Source organism: Gavia stellata, chromosome 26, assembly GCF_030936135.1.
Source record: "Gavia stellata isolate bGavSte3 chromosome 26, bGavSte3.hap2, whole genome shotgun sequence".
Classification (NCBI taxonomy): Eukaryota; Metazoa; Chordata; class Aves; order Gaviiformes; family Gaviidae; genus Gavia; species Gavia stellata.
The window spans coordinates 460009-483466 of NC_082619.1; the positions used below are offsets into that span (position 1 = coordinate 460009).

The 23458-nt window shown below is 58.5% G+C and overlaps 1 protein-coding gene across 2 annotated transcripts in view; it reads right to left on the reverse strand.

Moving 5' to 3' along the window:
* Window positions 1-21728, reverse strand: part of ZBTB16 (zinc finger and BTB domain containing 16) — a 60350-nt gene extending 38622 nt beyond the window's left edge. For both annotated transcript variants that reach the window (XM_059829733.1, XM_059829732.1), the window contains exon 1: window positions 20461-21728. In XM_059829733.1, coding sequence (XP_059685716.1) covers window positions 20461-21728 — 1268 coding nt within the window. The remainder of the gene's footprint in view (window positions 1-20460) is intronic.
* Between the last annotated feature and the right edge of the window lie 1730 nt (window positions 21729-23458).

Consider the following 23458-nt stretch of genomic DNA (forward strand, 5'->3'; position numbering starts at 1 on the left):
CGCACATGCCATAACATCCTCCCTTGCCTCGGGACTGCCAGAATCTCCTGCAAACAAGCAGACTCTACAGCTCTTCTTAGGGTGTTTTGCAGGTACGGTGGCCAAGGGATAACACTTGCCTCCACATAAAACCCTGCCAAGCACCGGGGCTGAAGTTCTCAAACACGCGCATCCACTCGGCACCGAAAACGCGCGGTGGCTGCGGCTTCTGTGGCACGAGCAGAGAGCAGCAGCAGGTCCCCCCCTCCTTCCCCAGGAAGATGAATTAGGGAGCTGTCAGCGAGGGACAGCCGCAGCAGTTGTGTTGCTGTAAAGGGGCAGTGGAAGTGTCTTTGATTAATGAAACCGTAATACTCGGCTGTTACGCAGCCCTTCTCCGGCAGAGAGATGCCCACAGACAGGCTGAAAACACTGCGCTCTGCAAGGATTCCCCAGGAAGACCACAGGCCGGTCTCCTCCTGCCCTCACCCGGGCCCGCGCCGCTTCCTCAGGAGTTCCCGGAGCTGACAAAGAACTAATTATTTCCAATTAGAAGCCAGGAGATGAACATTATGCACCTTGTCAAGCCAGTAAATTAACGCATCTGAACTGCGCTGGGCTTTGGTGAGAGCCCAAAGTGCTCAGGGCAAGGAAGTGGCAGCAAGAAGAGCGACTCGGAAGTGCTGCAGCCCAGGGATGGTGAGCCGGGCACGCCAAGCCCCGGCATGACCGGGCTTTCATCCGGAATCGGCATCAAGAACCGGCATCTGGCCAGGGAGCATCACTGCAGAGCTCCTGCGGAGGGTCCCGCACTGGGCAGAGCGGGTACGGGCGCTACTGCCGGCCACGCAAGACTGCCAATCAGCGCGACAGCACCGATGCGTCTGGCTGATTTTCGGTTGATGTGGGCTGGGGTGACTGGGCAGGAGCGGGAGCCTGGGCGCCGGGCGCAACCAGCACCCCAAAGCCCCAAGGTCCCAGCTGTTCCCCCTGCAAATGCACGAACAAGAACCGTATCCCAGAACCAGAAGCGCCATGCAGAAACGGGTGTTTCTCCCCACCCCTTCCCTCCTCCTGAAAATGCCAAGTGCCCTCCTGGGGTGCTCCGACGATGGCAAAGACCAGGATCCCCGGGAACATGGGGACAGCCGTCCCGGAGAACAACGAGCGCTTTCACCCAGGCTGTTTGTGCAAACCACACGGTTTCCCACTCAAGTTCCCAACGTGGAGACACAAAACGCATATTATCAGCGTTTCATAGGCACGAGTTACTACTGCTAAAAACAAGGGAGGTGCAAGTGGCGCGGGGGAGAACGGAGCACGGTCGGAGCGGGGCAGCGTCTGTGCAGAGGGCTGGGATGGAGAGGGGAGCCGGGGCTTGGACCGAGGCCATCGCTGTCCACCCGACAGCAAAACCCCCCTATGGAAAACATACTTTTTGGGAACCTCAATGGAAGCGGGAGGTGTCAAAAGAGCTCGCACAGCCCGAGTCGCGGAGGAGCTGTCAGCACGGCACAGCACGGTGCAGTACGCGGGGCTGCCTGCATCGCGGTCGCAGCGTCCGAGCTGGCTTCGCTCCCGAAACCGCACAAACATCTGCACGGAGGGGAGCAAAGCGGGCCACTGGCTGAAGTCACGCTGGAAACTCGTCATCTCATGGAAGAACGACGCGGGCAGATGTCGCTGGCTGTGGGCAGCACCATGCCCCGGGGCCCCGCACCGGGGGACATGAGACCGGCAACTTTCTCCTTTATTTTTTTACTTTCTGCATCAGTTTGAACGCTGGTGCGTTAATAGGAAAAGTGCTGCCTTCAGCTCTCTGTAATTAGTTTTGCTCAGCCTACAACATGTTTTGCTGAAAAATAAATAAATACCTTCTGCGTGAGCCAAGTTATGAGCGGGACGCCAGCCCTGACGGCATGCTCTGCTCCCCCCAGCCCCGGCCAAAAGTACGCGGCGTCCTGAACCGAGAAGCCCAGGCGCTGCTGAGCTGTCCTGGCGCTTCGGGACCTCTCCAAGGAGCCTTGCTGACGATTAATTAATTTATGAGCAGCCTCACCCCCTTCCCCAACGTGCACAACAGGTTCCATGCAAATTCGGGAGCTTTTAAATTATACCGTTAATGAAAGCAAATAAAGGCAGTTAAAAGGCAATTTGCTCAATTGGTGTTAATATTTAAGCACAGCATGTGTAAAAACAAGATCACAGAATTCGGTTTTTCCGCGAGAAAACTTTTGGTCCCGCCTTTCCCGTGGAAAGGATCGAGCGCGCCCGGCAAACGCTGCGCACGGGGTCGGGTCTCAAACCATGGCAATTCGGCCGCGTGCAGGTAGAGGAGCTGCCAGCGTTACTCCGAGCACCGCACCTCCAGCAGGTGCCCGGCTTGGCACGTCGCTGCGACCACATGCGAAACGAACACCTGAACGCCTCGGGAATGCGGCGGCTGCTGCGCAAGCAAAAAGCAAGGAGAGAATCACTGGCCAGCCCGAGGTACCACAGGATGCCTGAACTACAGCACCCCTGCCAGGCACGCTCCGGGTTATAATTTCCCGCGCAGGGATGCGGTGTTGCCCCTGGGGATGCCCTAACGGTAACAAATTCTGAAAGAAAAACGATAATGGTGATCTGGCATCAAAATAACACAGGCAAAGAAAAAAAGCCGATCTTCATTTCCCTTCATCAGACAGGGAGCTGGTCCGTCGGTGGAGAAAACAGAGTTTTACATTACGCAACACAAAGGCAAGGACGCAGCTGAAGAAACGCTGCTGCTCCTCCGGTTTCTAAAGCACAATTACGGCGAGCAGAACCACGGCTAACGCTTGCCCCTCAATTAAGCCCGACTCTTGGCGATGCCCCGTTTGGCGGGTTATGATGCTCTCACATAAATTCGCTTTCAAAACAGGAGCCGCCGCTGAATGAGACCTCGATTTCTAATGGTTGGAAATATTTTGTACACTCTGCTGCTCCCTCTGTACCCCTTTGTCGGGGCCAAGGTCTGCAGGCTAAAGCGGGTACCAAAAGACCATCTGTAGCTCCCGTCTTTACAGAGAAGTTTAAATAGGGGGATGAATGAGCACAGGAATTAATGAATGATAAAGCCGTATGGTCTCAGTCAGCCTCCTACGCCTGTATGTGGTATTCAAACCCTCCCAGCCTTCTGCCACAAAGCGAGGTTTCTAAGCTACAAAAAAAAAGGGGGGGGGGGGAAAGGGAGGGTGGTGTGCGTGCAGGTTTTTAACAACAAACCCAGCAACTCGCCTCAAAGTTCCCACCAGGTTTCCCTGCTCCAATCTGGGGGAAAGGCATGTATTAATGCAGAGGGGAGGGAAAAACGGGGGTTTTCCCCAGAGCTGGCTGCAAAACCCTCTTTGATAGCAAGGGAAGTCCAGAAGAGTCGGCTCTGGGGCTCGTCAGTGCTAACGGGCTGTCTACGCGCTGGGGCAGGGCTCCCAGCGAGGGCAGCCCAGGGGTTTCGCACCAGCGAGGGCAGGCAGATTTTGGGTAAGCCGCCTGGACCGACCATGCTGCCATCCACTTTGCCAGCCTTCGGCGTGTCCCCCCACCCCATCCGTGCGGTACAGATTAAAGATGCCCGGTAAAAGCTAACAAACCTTGAAAGGCCCTAAGGGGTGTTTGACGCGAGGGGTCGCGGCGAGGGTGCACTCCGCGCCCAGAAGCGCGTCCATTATAAAGCGGCTCCATAAAAAATAAAAAGATAAGAAAGAGAAACCCGAGGCTAGCATGGGTTTGAGGAAGGCTTGCAGCAACAAAACCTGCTTGCCGGTGCTGCAGAAAAGTGAACCCCCATCCCTCCACCCCTGCTCCCCAAGCGCCCAGGGCAGACCCCAGCCGGCACTCACGCTGCACTGGGCACGTACCGGGATGTCCCCGGGCGGTGAGTGATGCCGACCCGCTCGCTCCGGCCTCAGGAGAGAAGACGCTATGGCTCACAGTACCCTTGGGTGGAGATTAACAGGTGACATCCGGGGAAAGACAAGGACACAGATGGAATTGCCAGCTTTGCGAAAGGAGGGCTCCCGCCAGCCCCGAAATGCTAACAAGGCAAACCCGGGATCAAACACCCCAAGTCTTTTCGACTCCTATTCAGAAATCGGGGGCTGCTGAGGGGGATCGTTCCTCTACAAAATAACCCGCAAGAGGCTAACACGGAGGCGAAGGAAACACGGCGCAATACTGGAACGCTACTTTTATTTTAAGAGCCATCATGTGTAAAGCATTAGCGTTTTTGAAATTGCATTCTCGAGTTAATTAAATGGACAATCTTTTATACATAAAAAGTGAAAGCAAGCAATTAAAAGCTAGGCGAAGACAGAGTGCCTTTTCAGCGTGGGGTGCTACCCCTCTGCGCTGACTCCTCCCGACCTGAGCGTCTCGAGGGAGCTGCCGTCCAGGTGTGCTGCTTGCAGCACCCGGGGACGCGGTTTGCCCTGTGTTGAAGTTTACCTGCGGGATTCAGCGTTACAAAACCCCGCGCTTGGGTGATGCCCTGAACCACCCAGTGGGTCCCCTTTCCCCTTCTTGAAAAGCCCGTGGAAACCATACGCACTCAATTCACGGGTTTCCTATGTATAGGGACGTTTACTGGCTTGCGATAGCGTGAAAACCCGCAGTAGTTATCTTTGCTGCAGTAAAATGCCGACCTTCAGTTTTAGGCAGGAGGTAAAGTTCACTATCGATTGGACCCACCATGATCTGTTTATAATTACTATTATCTCCCAGTTAATCTTGCGAGAGGTCAACAGTTTTACAAAAATCTCGCAAGCCGTGTCTCTTACCTCCCAACTTCATATCTGGGTCAAAAGGTCAATTACCACAGCTTGCTAACTTAAGATTTAAGGGAAAAAAAAAGGCTGCTGCCATCCCAAAGCCCCGCCGGCGCAGAGGGGGAAGCAGGCAGGCGCCGACCCTCGCGTGGGTAAACCACCCAAACCTTTGGGGAAGTCAAGGGGAAGCGTTTTCTCAGCTCAGGGCTAGTCCCAGTCTGTAAGCTGAACTGGGGCTGGCCGCTGGCAGGGTGGGAGCGTCCGCTGCCGAGGGGCTCGGGGCTTCCCCTGCGCACCAGGATGCAGCCGACGGGTCCTCGGCATCGCGCTGGTGACCGCCCGGGCATGTGGTCCCTGCACTGCCGGCTCGCGTGGCACAGCACTCCGAAGGCGCCGACCCTGCACCGTAAAGCATCGTGTGTTTAGGCAGCCGCCTCCCTTCCCAGGTGCATGAAATGAGTATTGAAACCCCCAGGCCCTGCTCCCCTACCTGCTCCGGGGAGGTGACATACGGAAGCGGAGCAGAAACCCGCCGGGGGGCCGGGAGAAGCCCCCAGGATGGATGAAGACGCCACCCGATCTCTCATCCTGCCAGGCTCCCCATGCTCCATATCATCAAATATCATCGCTTGCATTATTTTACCCCCTGCAACGGTATGCGGCCGGGCGGCTTCGGGCAGCGCTGCCGCGCAACACCGCGCTTGGGGAGCAAAAAAAAGCAAAAAAAGAATAGGTGCCATTGCCCCCTCTCCTGCGAGAGCAGGCTGGGTTGCAGGAGGAGGCGAGCCTGCGAAGCGCAGCCTGGGCACGCGGAGCATTGCTCAACTGCTCTGCAGGCAGGTGTCATAAACAAGCAGGCACATGGCAAACATATCGATTTCCCGGAGCTTATCGCGCAGCAACCAGTGCTCAGTTACCAGGCTACTTTAATATGTAATTTACTGCGAGAAGGGAGAAAGGGGCTGACGGTGGCTGAAATATTTACCGTGGGATGGACGGGGAGGCTGAAGGTGCGCGCCGCGCTGCAGGCGAGCAGGAGGGGAGGTACGGTGTCTCTTGCCTCTAGCCGTCCTTAGTATTTTCCAACTATTAAAAAAAAAAAACCCCTCGCCACTGCGACAGAGTGTTTACACAGATGCTATTAATCTTCTCCTGCAACTGTTTACGCTATGAAAATATAGTCTCAGCTGCCCGGGCTCTCTGTCTCCTTAATTTAAATTCAGATGCTTAATTTCTGTCAAAACAGAGCCCACCGAAATTACCTCCATCCATTTCTGGTGCTCAACTTGCCTTGTCATCCAAGAGCCCGCCCGGCAGAGCAGGGAGGGAAGCCGGGTGGGAGCCCGGAAAAGAGGGGGAGAGGCTGTGTTTGGAAGACTTTTCTCCTCCAGCCTAGCTGGGACCAGCCGCGAAAGCAAAGATCGAAGTCAGTCTGTCTGATACGCCCAGCTTGAGATAACGCCGCTCTCCTGCACCTGGGTACCCACTTTGGACCGGCAAAATCCATCAAGGCAGAGGGGATGCTCACCCCAATTCGGCCCGAGACCCTGGCAGCAAGACCGGGAGGCAATCGCCCTCCCAGAGGCACTGCAGCATGCGAACCATCGCCACCCGCACCACGTTTGCCCCGCTTCACAAAAAAACAAGTCGCCATCCATCAGGTGATGGAAATACACCCATTTCTGTACACACTTCACCAGCAAGCCGCCTTCCAGCCACCTCCCGCACGTAGGGGCATTTTGCAGATGCGATGCTCAAGGGAATCCTGGGACCTATGGGAGGTTTGCATTTTCAGAGCACAAAATTTTAAAAATCCTCTTTATACAGTGCCTCTCGGTAGATCTTTTGGAATTTACAAGATAAATACTGGTAATTTGATTCTTATCTTCTTCAAATCCAATTCTAAGGCAATTCTGTGTAAAGGACACTAATTATAGCCCGCGGGGAAAGAAAAGGTAACCCATCAGCGAGAATACACTTGAAACGTTTAAAGGGGTATGGGACACTGAAAAGTTAAATAGATTTCAAATCTGCTCTTGCAAGAGCAATAATTTGTTGGGTGAAAATTATTCTTGGTACTGTTCCCGCTCCCTAGCACGCACTTTTGGTGATCAGCTCAGAGCTGCACTGGAAATAACGGCAGCCAGGTTCGCGTCCGGTTTGCTGGCGCTTCGGTTCTCTGCAGATCTTTTGAAGGCTGCCCAGTTGTCAGAGAACAAGGCTGGGAGAGACGGGGATAAACGAGTCTTCACGCACAGACGTGTTACTTTTCATTCTTATTTCCCTGATGTTATTTACTAATGAAAAGGCACAAGTTTACCCACACAGGGGAACGCGCTCAGCAACACACGCTGAGGGTGGCAAAGCCACCTCTCCTTAGCCCAAATATTGTGTATTTTCCAAAACGCCCACCTAAACCCGGGCAATCCTGGCTCTGAAACGCAACCGGGGGCCAAGAGCCCCACCATGTGCTCCAGCCACCCAAGGGTTCCCTGTTTACTGCTGAAGAGCATCCCGAGGAGGAGGATGACGGTGGGGAGACCGCGCCGGCCACCGCCGCACAACACAGTCTGAACGTTACAGCACCTATAAAATAATAAAACGCGGAGCCAGGATGCGGCAGAAGATGGAGGAAGAATCAAAGGGGTTCGGCAGCCCAAAGAGGGCCTTGTTTAACGAGTGCCGCCGGGGGCTGTCGCTCTACGGAGCCCTGTGGAAAAGCCGCCGGACCCAGAGAGGGGCTGGTACCCAGAGCACGAGCAGCCGCGCTTGCGGCATCTCAACAGGCACGAGCTGAGCTGTTGGTTGGGCTGAACAACCAGGAGCAGCAAAGCTCATGATTTATTCAGTCTGGGGGAGGGAGGAGAGATGCTCTTTCTAAACCGGCGGGAGGCTGGCATTAACATCCGTCGTTACCGGCCCTCTAAAGATGACACAATTATTTCTTTTAACGTGGTCACACTTGCAGCTAACTCATGTCTGACCCCACCAGCACGGGGCAGATGCCGTAGGAGAGGTGACCCAAGGTAATTGAAAATAAAGGCACCGTGGACCGGAGCAGAAGAGCTGCCTCAGCAGCGACCCTCGTCGCAACAGGTAAGAGCGATGGCATCCGGAGGACGACGGGCGCGCACCCACCCGGGGTGCAGAGTAAATCAGCTCTTTGCTGAGGCTGCACGTCAGGGATGGCTGGGTGGACAAGGCGCTGCTGCCGCGCATCCGAGCCCAACCCAGGGCTGGCACCGGCAACCAAGCCGTGTCTCACACCACAGACACCACGCCATGTCGTAGCGAGAGGGGAAAAAAACACACCAGCCTGCTACAGCAGCTTTAAAAATAGCCTTTTTTCCCCCCAACATCGAGTATGCAAACATTTCCTATTACCCCACTGCCATGATTCAGCAATTCAAGTCCTAGTAATAAAAAGTGTGGTAATCCACACATTTGTGTGGAAGAATGGCAAATTCATGCCTTCAATGACTTTTGAGAGCTGCACAATTAAGAAAAGGCATTTTCCCTTTCTCGTATTGAAGGAAAAATACAGTTATTTAAAAATGGCAAAAGAATCAGCTCATTAGTTAATAACAGCGACAAACCCCTACCATGGGAAAACCAAGCGCGGCTGCAGACCGAGGCAAGAATTAAACCAATGTAGGTAAAGAAGGAAAAAGAAAAACCCGTGTCCGATACACTCCCAGCTCCAAACTGTAAATTAGCTGGAAGAGAGGAGGGAAGGCATCTGAACACACACCAGACCCTGCAGCAGCCCCTGCAGCCCGGCACGATGGCCCGACGGAGCAAACCCAGCACCCTCTCAGCCCCGTCCCCTGCTGAGCCCCCCCCAGGACCGGAGCACTGGGGGCATCCACAGCGTCATGGGTGGGACCAAGGCTCAGCACCACGGGGGGACCTGGGCATCATAGGGGGATGCAGGGCACTGTGGGGACCAGGGGCATCATGGGGGGACCGGGGCCAGGCTTGGAGCCGCAGCTGACCTGGCACCCGCCTGGGCTGGGGCATGCCTCGTCGCGTCCGGCCGCTCTTTGTCTGCTTGCCACTGTCATTTCTCTCACCCTCCACTTACTTATGCGGAAAACGTGGTTTCCGTGTGAGCCGTCGCAGCACAAAGAGCCTGTACAATGATGCATTTGCCGCACGTTACACCCAGCGAAGAAGAACTGAAATCCCCCAAAACGCCGGCAGCAAAAGGAGATGGTGCACAGCACACGCGGGAGCGCAGGCAAAGGACCACGAGCATCCCTTCCCACAGTGGCTCACAGCGAAGCAAACCCTGGCGTGGCACGACTGCATGAGAAACCCTGCTTGCAGGCACACATGCAGCGTCTTTTTGGTCAGGTGGAGAATCATTACCTCGCACCAAAGCCCGAAGCGACTCGGTCCCGTGGAGCGCGTTTGACACGGGGGACTGAAAACGCCGAGAAGCCGCAGCGCTGAGGACCGGCGGCCGGGCACGTCCAACCCAGCAGACCCCCAGCCTGGCTGTACAAACACAATGCAACGTGGTTTGTTTTTAATATTAGCAGGAAGAAAGTCCCCGTCGCTCGCTCTAGGTCAGTGATCCTTATCAGCCCCCACCAACTGCATTTGCGGGTGGCACTGAACACCCGAGCAAACAAAGCGGGGTGGGAGGAGAGGAGAGCAAATGGTGTTTGCCCGCCGGCCTTGGTCCACGATGCCTGCCTGTTGCGGGGCGGCAAGCAAACAGGCTCCGGCGCATCGGTACCTGTGGCTGCACAACACGGCATCGTGCACGGCGGCGTTTGACGTCCCCCTCCCCGACAGACGTATTGCTAGCAGGAAGCTCGCCGTGCATGGCCGCTTCCTTCACTTAGCAACAAAGGTGCTAATTAGGGAGCTGCTTTCCACCTCCAGCCAGAGGACGATGCGGTGCAGCTGCCCGCACTGGCAGCGGCCAAGCCTTCGGCGCTCACCTTGCAGAGCGGACCCCACCATGCATCGCTTGCGCTACGGGATAAGGAGAAGGAAAGCACCCCGAGTGCCATCCTGGGGAGACACCCATCTCTGCCCCTCCCTGGGGGATCCCCTGCTCAGCCCCCCATCACCAGGGTCCCTTGTTTTGCCATCTTCTTCCCATCTCCTTCTGCACGGACACGGCTGGACTGATCCCTCTCCCAACGGCAAGGTCTGACGTGAGCTCTCCTCCCGGCTGGGGTTTGCAGCTGCCCGAAGTGCCGGAGTGGCACCACCGGCTGGCATCCCCAGGCTCGTGCAGGGCAATGCCCGTGTTGGTGGCACAGGACCCGCCAGAGCCCCTCGCTCCCCACATCCACGCGCCGGCCGTTCTCGGCACCCGCTCCGGGGCAGCCCGCAGCAGCTCCCACCCCGCTAAATAATGCATTGGCCAACCCTAATTAACGCAAGAGAAGGATGATACACATTTCTGGGCTGCTTTAAGTTACATTTGGTTAGACGCTGAGGGAAGAGCTGCCTCCAGCTAAAGGGTCAGATAAGCCAGAAATCAATACCAGTGACTGCCTCTGCATCCCGAGATCCCGGTGCCCCTCCCCAGCTCCCGCGGGCAGGGCTGGGGGCAGCCCCAGTGCTGCCCCCGCTCTCTCCCGGGCTCGGGCGCCGCTGACTCAGCACCCTGCGGGCTGGGAGCCGCTGGTGGCCCGGTTCCCACCGTGGCACCCATTTCCCACGGCCCCTGCCCTACACATGATCTTCCCCACAGACCCCAGAAATGCAAACCCCAAAACCTCCCTCTGAAATCCCCACCAAACTGCTGCCCTTCAGCCAGGGTGGCAACGAACCGAAAGGCTGGGGGAAGGCGCGGCAAAGCCAGAACAGCGTTTCCCCATCCCTCCCCCTGTGAGCAAGAGGAGACAGGGACCCGGGAAGCAAAACCAACGACTCCTTTTCACCTTTTTTTTTCCCCTTGGGAAAGGTTTTCATCCCAGTTAAAGTTTTCCCAAAAAAGATTCCTGCTGGAGGGAAGCAGGGTTTCTGCTGGTTTCACTGCACAGCACCGGTTCCTGTGCAAGGCAACCCACGTGCAAGGCAAGCGGGAGCCGGGCTCCAAGCATCCACCGCGCAAGCTCCTGGTGAGACGGGGCAGCCGCCGGAGCCTCCCCCCACCGCCCCCCGAAAGGCGAGGGCGGCGCGGGCAGAGCTGCCCGAGGAGGCTTCACACGCTCCAAGGGCCTCCGGCCACCGCTCTCGTTCGCAGAAGCGCCCGCCCGCCCGCCCTCAGCACTTGGGATATTTTCTATGAACAGGGGGAAGGAAGAAAAAGAAGAGGAAATCACCGCGTTACTGGTAAAAATAGCAGAACACCCCCTGGGGAGGTACAGAGGGTTTCGGTTCTGAGCACTGTGCTGTTTCGCAGAAAGGGGCCCTGGCGTGCAAGCTGGCGGGCGCCCTGCCACGCTCCGACCACCCCATGCCGCCGTGCACCAGGCTTGCCGTGTGCCGCTGGTGGAGAGGACCTGCCCCGGTGCCGGAGATGCATGCGGTGCCATCGCCCACGCCCTCCAGCTGACCGCAGCACGGTGCTAACGGGACGGTGTGCCGGTGCCGTGCCGGCACGGGTAGAGAGGGGCCGGCAAGGCGCAGGCGTTGCACAATGCCTGCGCCTTATCTCTCCCACGCAAAGGCAGTTTGTGTGTGTTGCGCAGCAGCCTGCGACCGCAGCCCGTGCCCAGCCGGAGATAAGATATCCGTCACCAGCGCTCGCTGTGCCGCGCTGCCGGCAGCAAGCTCCCGCCGCCAGCCCAAATTCACACGATTTGCGAGCCGTTTGCTCGGTCTCTCTGCACCGAGCATCCCCTCTGCGCATCCCCTCGCTGCTTCCCCACTGGTTTGCCCCTCTCAGGTACCCCTTTTCCAGACCAACTCAAGCACCTCGTTCCAGAGCCATGATACACCCAAGCAATTAGGATGCCCAGGCTCGCAGCCGTCCCCGCTCCCGTGCCAGAGCAAGTCCCAGCAAACCCCCGAGAAGCCAACGGACAGGCCAAAGACACGCAGCAAAATCTGGAAACCCACGAGCTCTCCCTAAAGCCTCGTGCTGCCATGCGTGCGCGCTTCCAAGAAGACCAGCTGGGTATCGGTTGGATTTTTTTAACATGCACTCTGCACTGTGGTTAAATCAAATTTCTTAGAGTCGTCGCCTTCACAGGTTTAGTCTGTGCACGCCAAGATTAGTACAACCTGCCCTTAAATACCATAATAAAAAACACGTAGTAAGCGCTTTGCCTTTATTTATGTCAGTGCTGTTTTCAAGGAGGATGAATCACACTTCCTCCTTAGCACTCCTTTCTAATATGATTTACTATAAATAATGTGTGGAGAAAAGAACGAGGGAAGGTGACGAAGGGCAAAGCACACGGAGCCCAGCACTGTCCCCAAACTCAGTGGCAAGAGGATAAAAGCACTCTCAACAGTTGTGATGGAGCTGGAAACAGCACGTGGGTTGTAACTGGTGTACCACCTGGTGCATAAATGCCAATCTGAAACAAAATTGAACGATAGGTAACAGTAATGTATTTTTTAAGAGATCTATGCAGATATTAATTGCATTGTACCTTTAAAAAAAGTCCCTAGGAATTACTTAAAAATCAACACAGGTCCTCAGCAATGGGAAAACCCATTTTTGGCCTTGGTGGCACCCAAGCTTTGGGCGCGGGGACATCCGCCGTGCCGGGGTCGGCTCTGCCAGCCAAGGGGCGCGATGCCGGGAGCCGCGCGAGCGTGTCAGCGGGCAGACGGCTTTCTGCTGCCTTTCTGCAGGAAAACTGACTCAGACCTCATGGTGTTGCCCAGCTATTTCACATGGAAATAAGAGCCCACCGCCCAACGGCGCTGCCAGCAGGGACCACCAGCCCGCTTCCCTGGGTACCCGCCTCCCGTGGGGTATTGGTGCTCTTTCCGACCCTGCGAGCACGCCGGCGATGGAAATGGTCTGGTGTTTGGGGCTGCAGCGTTTTTTTTTTTAGTTTCTCTTTGTTTTTCTGCTCGGTCAATGTCTGCCTTCTTTATAGGTCACCAAGGTGAAAACAGGCGTCCTCCTCCCCGCCCTGTGTCGCATTTGCAGACAGATGGAGATCTATCTTTCCGGAGGGGGGTGCAGGGGTCCCCTCCGCAGTATGCAAGCTAAGTACCAATGCATCGCCCATGCTGGCATCCGCCACTCGCCCCCGTGCCGGCATCCAGCAGCGCTCCCCCCAGCACCCTGCCTTTGCGCACGGGCGATGCCGGTGTGCAGCAAGCCAGCCGCTCCTCGTACAGCACTAAACAGAGCACGGGGTTATCAGCCCGGCTGATACACGCAGATAAACAGCCCATCTCCCACGCTGACACCGGTAACAAAGCAGGGTGTTTAACGCCGATTTATGGCGGGCAGCTCTAGCGAGGCTCAATACGCCTTACAGCACTCGTGCCTACACGGAGAAGTATTGCCTCAATTGCGTATCGCCGACTTGTTTGCCAAACAACGTGCCAGTAGAACAGCAACGAGACGACGAAGGCCAATGGAAAACTAAACCAGCACAGCAGGGCGTGTATCATAATCTACTTAAAATCAGTTAAGAACACTACAGCGAAAATGATACGTGTGGCCCTGGCCCCCAGCCAGAGAGAGAGCCTGGGCCGCAAAGGCTCGCTCCTGCAACCCCAATTTTATGGCGATACGGCTTTCTTCAGCTGCAAAATGACCGAGCCGGTGGATGCTCTTGTCAAAAAGAGGAATCCGCCTTTATTTGCGAAAGCATGTGGTCCAAAAGCGCTTACTGCTCTCGCAAAGGTGTCTGCTGCTCCCCACATCAGCTGCAGCAGTTACCCAAAACACCGCAAGTGCAAACCGGTGTTCGAAGCCGATCCCAAGCATTTCAGGCATGCTTCAGCCTAGATAAGGATCATCCAAAACCAATACACGCGCAGTGTTCCTGAACGCCCCCCCGCAGGTCTTTGCAACCGGGCTCAAGCCTGGGAATAAGAGTAGATGTCACGACTACGCTGAAAGCTCACAAGCCCACATTAAGAGACACTAAGCACACGCAGATTCGCCTGCTGCCTTTGCATTTGTTCAGAAGGATGCATAAACCTTTCTCTGTTGCTCATGTTACACGAACCTCTTCCACCTGAACCACCCTGTGTGCCACCCTCCTTCTTTCAGCCGGTACCCATCACACGGCCGCTGTGCAGCCGCCGGTCTCTACCGGGGCTGGAGAGCAAGCCGGCCTCCGGAGAGCCCGATGAGACCCGCCAGGCACGAAGACGCTGCCGTCCGCAGGGGCATTTTGCCGGCACCGGCGGGCACCGGGCTCTCACCGCTCATCGGCTGGCCGCAGAGCGGGATGCAGACGCCCGCGCATCCTGACAGCGCCTGCCCGTGAAGGCAAAGGAGGGAGCGATGCCCGACGACCGCGAAGCGGCCGGGGAGGGGGGAAACCTTGCAGGCAGAGTGACACAAGCCAGGACTGCCGGGCGAGGAGGAATGAATGGAATAGGCTAATTTACACAGGAAGTGAGCACTTACCAGACCCTTCATCCCAACACACAAAACCCTCTGCCATATCTGGAAGCAATTACACCCAGTTAACATGATCTGCCTGCCACTAAAATTAACTGCAAACAGAAATATTTTTCACTTTTGCAACAGGAGATGCCATGGCCCCGTGTTTGGCTGCCGGGAAATATTTAGTAATTACTCATTTAAAGCCTCTCTTGAAGCTGTCAAGGCGGGGGGGGGGGGGAAGCAGAAGAAAAATCTTGCTAATTGCGAGCAAAAAGGAAAATGCAGATCGTTTTACTCTATCCAAGGAAAACAGGTTTACGCACCGGTGTAACTAAAGAGGCAACATCGTGTAGAAGCGAGGAAGGCTGCAGGGATGCTCCATCACGACCTGCCCGGGCTGCCCCACACCATTTCCATACACCACGGGGAAAAGGAAAAAAACAGAGTCCATAGCCTCGCCCCTGAAACAGGACAGGCGCTCCGAGGGTCCCTCGGCGCAGCCAATAAATACGTTTTTAACCAACATCACTCTACGAGTTATAACAAGAACTGAAAAGGCTCCGCAAAGCTTATCGAACTGCTGCAAGCGACATCAAGCAAGCACGCTTTGGGGAAAAAAACACCCCCAGTGTCCTCAATCAGGCAGGTTTTATGCATCAGGGTCCCAACGTGGCAGCCGATGGGGATCAGCTGGTGCGGATCCACCCACCCCGGTCCCTGGGAAACAAGCCACACTGGGGAGGCTGGAGGCAGCCCAGCCAGAGGGCACGCAGCATCCCCATCACCCCCGCGGAAGCCCCTCCACCGCCAGCCTTGCCCTCGGTAGGGAAGACACAAAATTTATTACTGGGCAAGAGGAAACATAAATGAATTTAAAAAAATAAAAAAACTGGTGTTTTCTGACGGGAATTTGAGAGTTTTGCTTTAAAACACGTCACCCGCACAGCTAAGATGATGGGGAATAATTGAGCGAATAACACGGAAGCCGAAGGGGGCTTTTCCCCCTCTGCGCTAGGAGCCGAGTATGGAAACGGTTAAGTCCCCCACTGAATAAATCAAAAGTTCAAGGCTGCAACATACCACGCCGTATTCCCCCTCTGCCTATGACAAGAACCAGAGAGCCCCGAAATCCCAAGCATCCTGAGCGGGGTCTCCGCCGGCGCTCACAGGTTACACGCTCGGGGTCAGCGCCGCGGACCTTAGCTGCAACATTCATTTCCTGAGCGGGGCACGTCCCCCTGCCCATAAAGCTAATAAGAGCTTCCTCGCCCGGCCGCCCCGCGCTGCCGGAGCCGCCCGGCAGCGGCCAGGCAGCCAGGAACGCTGGTTTCCATTAGCCCCTTATGATGCCAGGTGCCGCTAATAAGGCCCATCAGCAAGAAACAAGAGCTGCCAAGTCGTCTTCGGACTCTGGAAGTAATCACGGGCAGAGTTTGGGGGGCTGCCGGCTTTCCCCCCTCCCCCCCCCTTGTTTTCTGTTTTTCCTCCTTTTTTAAAAGTTTCGATTGCAGCGGAACATAAATTGCTGAATGCTTAAAATAAAATAAAAAACAACTACTGTATCAGGCTACCAAAATTAACACTAATAACATCTCACAAAGCACTTGGGATCCGATTTATCACATTTATTGCTTTAATGGTATACTGCATCTGTTTCTCACTGTGACATGTCGAGCAGTGCCAACGCGCCTAATGGCATTAGTAGTACAACGCTCAGCTAATCCAGGCGGAGACGAATGGAGGTGAGGCTGGCAAAGAACGAGCCAAACGCCGGAATGTTTCCCTGCGCGGCCACTTAAAATTTGCCACGGCATTAACATTACGGCTCCATACAGACAGCAGACCAACAGGCTACATAGACATCACGGGGACCGCCAGGCATTGTAACCGGGACCAGGATCCCACGGGAAGCTGCGGTTTCCCCGAGCAGGGGCATTTTGGACTGGTGGGAGCATTGACGCCTGGTCCTGCACACCAGGCTGGTGGGAGCACCGACGCCCGGTCCCACACACCGGCGCTACTGGAAGCAGGTGGTCAGCTCTGCGGCTCCTCCGCGCTCCAGAAATGGGAAAAGAGGACAAAACTCTGCAGTTTAGGGTATTGGGGCTGGTCAGCAGCCAAGGTGGAAGAGCAAGCCTCCTTATTCCTACCCTTTGTAGGTCTTTTAGGTAACCGCCCAGCCACGAAACCTCAAAATGCAAAACTCAGACGTGAAAATCTGAATGGCGGCTTTTCCCAAGGGGCATCCCCTGTACGACAGCGAGGACAGGCACCTTCCAGCCAAAATCACTCCCAGGGTTTGGGATTCACCCATCACCAGCCTCCACCGGCCTGACGACGCCACCGCCGCAAAGCACTTTCGTTTTCCAGCCGAGCATCTCCACCTCGTGCAGACACACGTGGCAAACGCTGGCAGCAGGCGGCTTCGCTGCGGTGGGCGAATTCCCAGACAGCATCGGGGTTTCGGATGCTTGGCCGTGCCGCTAATGAACTTTATTGAATCGCGTCCCCACCTGCAGTCTTCCCTGTTGCTGTCGACATTAAAAAATTGAAACTACGTCTTTTGTAAAGTTTTAAGATATTTAACTTCCTGATGAAAAATTACTCCGGACTCAGTACGGCACTCGCGTTGCGGTTCGGGAGGTTTTTCTTCATACAAACAACCCCAAAAAGGGCTACTGAACTACGGCTTTTTTTGTCTGCAATTAGAAGCGACGATCGATACTAACATTAGATTAAGTTTGAACTTTGCTGAACCTAGAAGGAAATCTTCTATAAAAAAATTAAAGAGCCGCCAACTCAATACACACTCAATTAGTCAAAATCATAAGCTCGGTAAAGAAGAAAAAAAAATGGAATGCGCAGCAGCCGGCGGGTTCGGGGACCCGAAACCCCCATCAGAGTCAAGGCTCGCAGCCACTCGGCCACCAAGAGGTGACAACTCAGCGCTCTCGACTCGCCCACGTCACGACAGGGCACAGACGATGCTGCCAGAGGCCGAGGGCGGCCGCGGAGCCGTGCTCCCACACGGGGCTGGGGCAGATGACCGTCCCTCGGGCACCCTCCATCACCCGGGACAAGCGGCCCCCCCAGGCGCTTGCCGCAGCCCAGCGCAAAGCCAGCCCTGCCCTCCGCTCTCCTTTTTCCTGCGCGCGTTTCCCATGCTAACGAAGAGAGGAACAACGCTCAGAAGGCTCTGCGACTATAAACATATATATTTATAGTTATATAGGCATGTGTGCGTGTAAACAAACATACCCGCCATATGTACACGCTCGCTTGTGCAACGTAAACAGGCACGGTACACGCTGGCTCATTAAGCTCCTTGCAGAAGGAGCGGCCTCAGCTCTGGACGGGTCCGGGCTCCGTCTGTCGCCTGCTGGGGCTGGGCAGGCAAAAGCCATCATGCCGGGCAGCCGAGCATCCCGCGGTGCTGCCCGTGCCGGAGACGCCTCTCCCCAGCAGCTGCGCCCTGGCCCCCAGCTCCCCGCAGCTGGGAACGACTCTGCTCTGGGCACCTCCGCGCTTGCTGCAGGGTCGGAAAGCAAAACCACAGCAGCAAATGCACAGCAGAAAGAGGTCAGCGAAAGCCGCCGGTCGAGAAGCAACACTGTGGTTCACCCAGCACATCCTGCCCCCGCTGCCAGCCAGCCCGGGGAGCTGGTGCCCGGACCCCAGCGTGCATCCCCCCACACCGCCTCTCCACCAGGCACCAGAGCGGAGAGGAGCCCGTAGCCGGCACGGTGCCGCTGCCACCACCGCCGGAGCTGCTCCAGCAGAGAGTTACAGATCCCAGTCTAGCGTAGATGTTGCTTAACAGCTCCTTAAATACAATGGGATCCCACAAATCCTCCCAAAATGGTCATTTTCACCACGTATTAGAAAGCAAACACCATAAAAAAGCCACATGAGACCTTGCCTACACACAAACCACCCTAGATTTAGACCTTGAGGGGGGGCGGGGTAAGTTCATTTGACTGTTGCCCAATGCCTTTCAACATGGACGGCCTTACAGATCAGTTTAAAAATGGCTCACAGGATTTGGCTCACCCCGCAAAGTTTGCCAGCGCCAGGTAACCTGTCTGAAAGCAAGAAGAAGCAAACGGAGTTCGACGCTGGCTTAAGCAATGGCTTTCGAGGCTTCGCTTGCAGGGGACGGCGCTCAGCTCCATGCCTCGGTCAGACCTGAGAGCCCCCGGGAGCACAGCGCGTACCCAACCTCCCGATAAGGATCGTGAATAATTAAGAAATAAGCTACCACCACAGCCGTTGCTGTCAAAATAGGCAAGCCCAGGAAGGCGACGCGAAATAGGGGCTGCTGCATTGGACAGGCTGGGCCACGCTCCCCCATCTCCCGACGACCGCTTGGGTGAGCGGGGAAGGATCCAACCTTACAGCCAGCCCTGCCTCGGGGCACATCCCCGGCCAGCGGCAGGAGCAGCCGGGCAGCCCCGGCGCTGCCCTCTCCTGCGGCCGCACCGGTCATTGCTCTCGGGCTTGGAGGGGGAAAGGGAGATGGTCGAGGCCATGGCAGAAAGGCACGTTAAAATTCTCTCTGAGCCTTCACTGCAGCTCTCCTCTGGTGACGTTCGGTCTGCATCACCACACAGCCGGGGAACAGCTGCACTGAGGCAGCTTCGGGCACGCTAACGAACGCAAGCCCCAGCTCTCCCGCTTCTGAGGTGGGGGAACAAAGCAGAAAGCAGCTGTGCCCCCACAAAGAGCCGGGGGACCCCTCCAAGGGGCGAGGGCTGCTCCCGGCAGGGTCCGCGCAGTGGCTCCGAGTTGCCAGCCAGACTGAGAGGCGACGCTGCCAGCGCCTGCAGACCTGCACAGGGCTGACAATCCCGGAGCGGCGGCTGCCACCCCGCACTGGAAAGGCTCGCCGGCTAAACGTGCAAGCAGCTGCTGCTCCAGCACCCGATGCCGGCTCCGGCGCATCCCGCACCCTTCGCGGGTGGCAGCCTCTGCGGGCGGCGAGCATGCCAGCAGCACCGGCTCCCCCGCCAGAGGCGCGCACCGGCACGGCCACCATCCCTGGAGCGCATTACGTGCATCAGGACTAATTAACCTGTTGATTCACTAAAAATCCGACACGGTGCGCAGCCCAGGGAGGCTGCGAGCAGCTCCAGCGCCGTGCTTGTGCTGCCTTCCCCCAGGCAGGACACTGCTGTCCTGCTGCGGGGCTGCAGCCACGCTGGGGGCCAGCGCTGCGGGGTGCTTACCGAAGCACGCCCAGTGCCAAAGGGTTTGACCAGCGGTGCCGATTTAGGCACAGTAATTAACACGACTCCGTTCCCCAGCCAAATCGGGAAGAAGCCCTGGTCCCCGCTCCCACCATCAGGAGACGTTAAACGGGGGAGCACCGAACGCACGTGCCGATAACAATCGGCGCGCTTCCCACCCCGCCGCAGCTCCCCGAGGTGTGGGGCTCGGCGCGAGCACGAAGATCCCCCCCCACCGCGAGCAGAGGAGCCCTGAAATCGCATCCGCAGCCACTGGAGGTTCAACCCTGAACCCATCCCCGCAGGGACGGAGCCACGGCTCTGCAGCAGCACGAGCCCTCTTGCGCTCGCCCCAGCGTTACCCAGCCTGACCTACGTGCTACTTTGTGCAAAGTGCAAGTGTTTCATAAACTGGGAAGCCGAGCAGCGTAAAACTACCGGGCTAGCAAGGCGCTGCACGCGGCGATCCCAAATGTCATCGCTGCGGCCGGGCGCAGGGATCCCGCAGGTCTTTCCCCTCCTCGCCCCGCACGGCCGCACGCCCGGGTGCTGGTGAGGAGGGAATCGGCTCTCGGCAGAGCGTGGGCGAGGGCCACCTGGCCCCACAGCATCCCTTTACACACCATTTACACGCAGATCCCTAAACTCAAGGGGTAGCAACCGTGAGCCGTTTGGCAGACGCCAGTCAGGGAAACCGGGGGGTTCGCAGCTAGGAGTAAACACCGACGGCCCAAGCCCCGTCCGAGCTGTCTTCCCCAGCCAACACTCGTTGGAAGGAACCTTCTGGCAGAGCTGCCAGACCTGGAAAAGTTGCGCCAGCCATCCCTCCAAGCGCACCGCTCCGCGTCCCCGTTTCGGGCTACGCGGTGGGAACTTTGCACCGGCACGCGCGATGCCTGGCCAGAAAGCAAAATCCTCCAGCCAGATCCCACCCGCCCAGCACGGACCGCTGCAGCGCGGCTTCGGCACTCACCTGTGCTGCTCGAGGGTCTCGTTGTCCGGCAGCTCTGCCCCGCACACGCTGCACTGCTCACCCAGGGCTCTACTCTCCGTCTTCATGCCGGCTGCCAGCTCCCCCAGCTTGCTGAACAGCTCCCGCTGGATGAAGCCCTGGGGCAGCAACCCCCCATAGGCGCTGAAGTCCATGGAGACGGCCAGGGCCGGCTGCACGTGCAGGGCAGACGCCACGGTGGGCGGCACGCCGAGCACCGGCTCAGTCTTGTGGTTCGGCAGCAGGGAGTAGATGCCCAGGGGCTTCTCGCCCTGGGCAGCAGCAGCGGATGGCTCCGGCCCCAGCGGCAGCCCCTGGCCGGGCTCAGGTGGCGGCTCAGTGCCCTCCTCGCGGGCGTAGTGCAGTTCGCGGGCGCTGGTGATGACACTGCCGCGGGTCGGGGTGCCGGGCCCTTCCTTGCCCTTCTCATCAGGCTTCTCCCCACCGGAGGCGCCGGGCTCGGCCGTCCGGGGGCTGTCGCGGCTGGAGGTGTCGTCCACCTGCATCGCTTCGGTTTTGACCTCAGCGAGGCCAGGGGGGCGGCGGGCAGCAGCGGGGCGTGAGTCCTCGGGGGTGGCGGGTGGCAGGGCGCCCTGCAGCAGCGACTGCCCGATGGTCATCAAGCTGTCCACCGCCGCCTTTGTGGGGCTCATGGCGGAGAGGGGGCCGAAGGAAGCGGAGGCGGAGGGGCTCTGCTCCACCGCAGCCGCCGGCAGGCTCTGGCCGGCCACACCGGCGTAGTTGCTCTCCTCGCCAGTGGGCTTGGAGGCGAAGAGGCCCTTGATGTACCTTGACTTCCTCTCCTCTTCTTCCTCGGTGGCGGCGGCGCCTCCATCGGCCATGGCGACCTCGGCGTCGTTGTCCTCGGAGGCCTGGATGGTCTCCAGGATCTTCAGGCACTGCTCCTCCAGGTACTCGATTTCCAGGATCTCGGCGGCGTAGAGCAGGTCGTCCAAGTCTTCGACCTTGGCCTGCAGGGTGGCGGTGTACGCGTACTCCAGGATCTGCTGGAACGTCTTTGGCGAGAGGAAGTCCAGGGTGTAGTGCTGGCTGTTGCGGTGGAAGAGGATCTCGAACATCTTGCTGGTGCAGGCCAGCACCGTCCGGTGCGCGTGGAACTCCTGGCTGTCCACCATGATGACCACGTCGCACAGCGTCCCCGCCAGGCGCATCTGGTTGGCTTTGTGCAGCAGCCCGGTGGGGTGGCAGGGGTTCTGCAGCTGGATCATGCCCATCTTAGTCAAATCCATTGCGCTCCCGAGGCTCACTCATCAGGGTGCCTCGCCGTCGCGCAAATCTGGGACCAGCTTTGTGTGCCGACTATCTGCGAAAACAAAAGGCGGAGGGGGGAGAGGAGCGGAGCGGGGGGGGGGGAAAGGGGAAAAAAGAGGAGGGCCGGGGGAGGAGAGGGAAGGGGAGGGGAGGGGGGAGGAGAGGAGGTTAGCCCGCAGCCCGCCGGCGACTCGCCGGAAAGTTTCTGCGCCGGGGCCGGCGGGGGCCGGGGCGGCGGAGCCGCGTCCCCGCCGCTGCCGCCCGGGGAAGGGGCCGGAGCGCAGCGCGTCCCCTCCCGCCGCCGCTCGGCTCCGGCGCGGCGCGCCCCGTCCCGCCTGCGGGGCTCCGCCGGGCGGCCGAGCCCCCTCAGGTGCAGGGCGAGAGCCGGCGGCGCCCCGTCCCCGCGGGCGGTGGGGGGGGGCCCGGGGCAGCCCGCCGCCCGCCCCCCGCCCGCACTCACGGCGGCCGGCGGCTGCTCCGGCAGTTCGCACTGCCCGCTCTCATCGCCGCCGCCGCCGCTCGCCGCGCCGCGCAGCAAATCACCGCGGCGCCGGCCCACGGGCCGCCCCGCGCCCACGTCAGGCCGCCCCCCCCCGCGCCCCCCCCGCCGCCCGCTCCATCTTGAGCGCGGGCGCCCCCCCCCGGCCCCGCCCCGCGCATCCCCGGCCCCGCCGCGGCACCTTGCGGGGCGGCGGGCGGCGCGGGGCCGGGGCGGCGGCCGGACAGCGCTGCCGGCAGCCAACATGGAGGAGCCGCGGCACCGGCGGCGCGGCTGCCCCCGGCCCGCCGCGCACCGCCCCACCCGCGCCCTCACCCACGCGAGACAACAGCGCCCGGCGGAACCGGCCCCCGCGCGCGCGCGAAGCCGCCCCCGCCCCGTGGGAGCGCGGCCCCGGGCGGGGGGAGAGGGCAAACGCCGAGCGGAACGCCGGGTCCCGGCCGGCCCGGGGGGGGGCGGCCCCGCCTTAGCCCCGGTGAAACGCCCCGCCCGCGGTCTGCCGGCAGCCACGGGCCGCGGCAGCCGCGAAGGGAGCGGGACACGAGGGGAAGGGGACGCGCCGGCAGCTCCGTAACACCGACAACAAGGGGAAAAGGCGGCGGTGGAGCGCGGCCCGCGCGACGCCCCGCGCCAAGGGGGCTGCCCCCCGGGCAGAGCGGCCTCGAGCGGGGTCACGCCTGCACCCCGGCACCCCAGCGGGGCCGTCCCCGGGGAGCCTCCCTCCCCAGCGCGGCCCGCGGCACGCCGCAGCCAGCGCGGGCCCCGGCATCGTCAGCTAAACCAACAAACACGGACGGTATTAGTACAAAGATCCCCTTGGGGTACAGCAGCGCAAATGTAATCTAAGGAGAACGTTATGGGGAAGTGTGTTTATAATTATAATGGGATTTAATGTACTTTGGGACCAGATGATAGCAGTCATTTAACGAGAACAGCCTAATAACAGAGGCCTCACAATGAAAGGCGGCGCTGCTCGGGTTATTAGACGCGTACGATAACGCAGCGCTCACGGTAGCACGCTTAAGGGTAAGGCATCAGCTACCCCTATTTTTTCGGGGGTTATAACTCTGCCGTTTTAATTGGCGGAAAGCGAGAACACGGAGCTCAGGCAGCCAGCGTGCCGGCAGTATGGGTTTTTTAATTGCCTAGAACTGCTCGAGTTCCTCCCCCTCCCCGACTTTCAAATCCGAACGACTGAAAGGGGGGAAA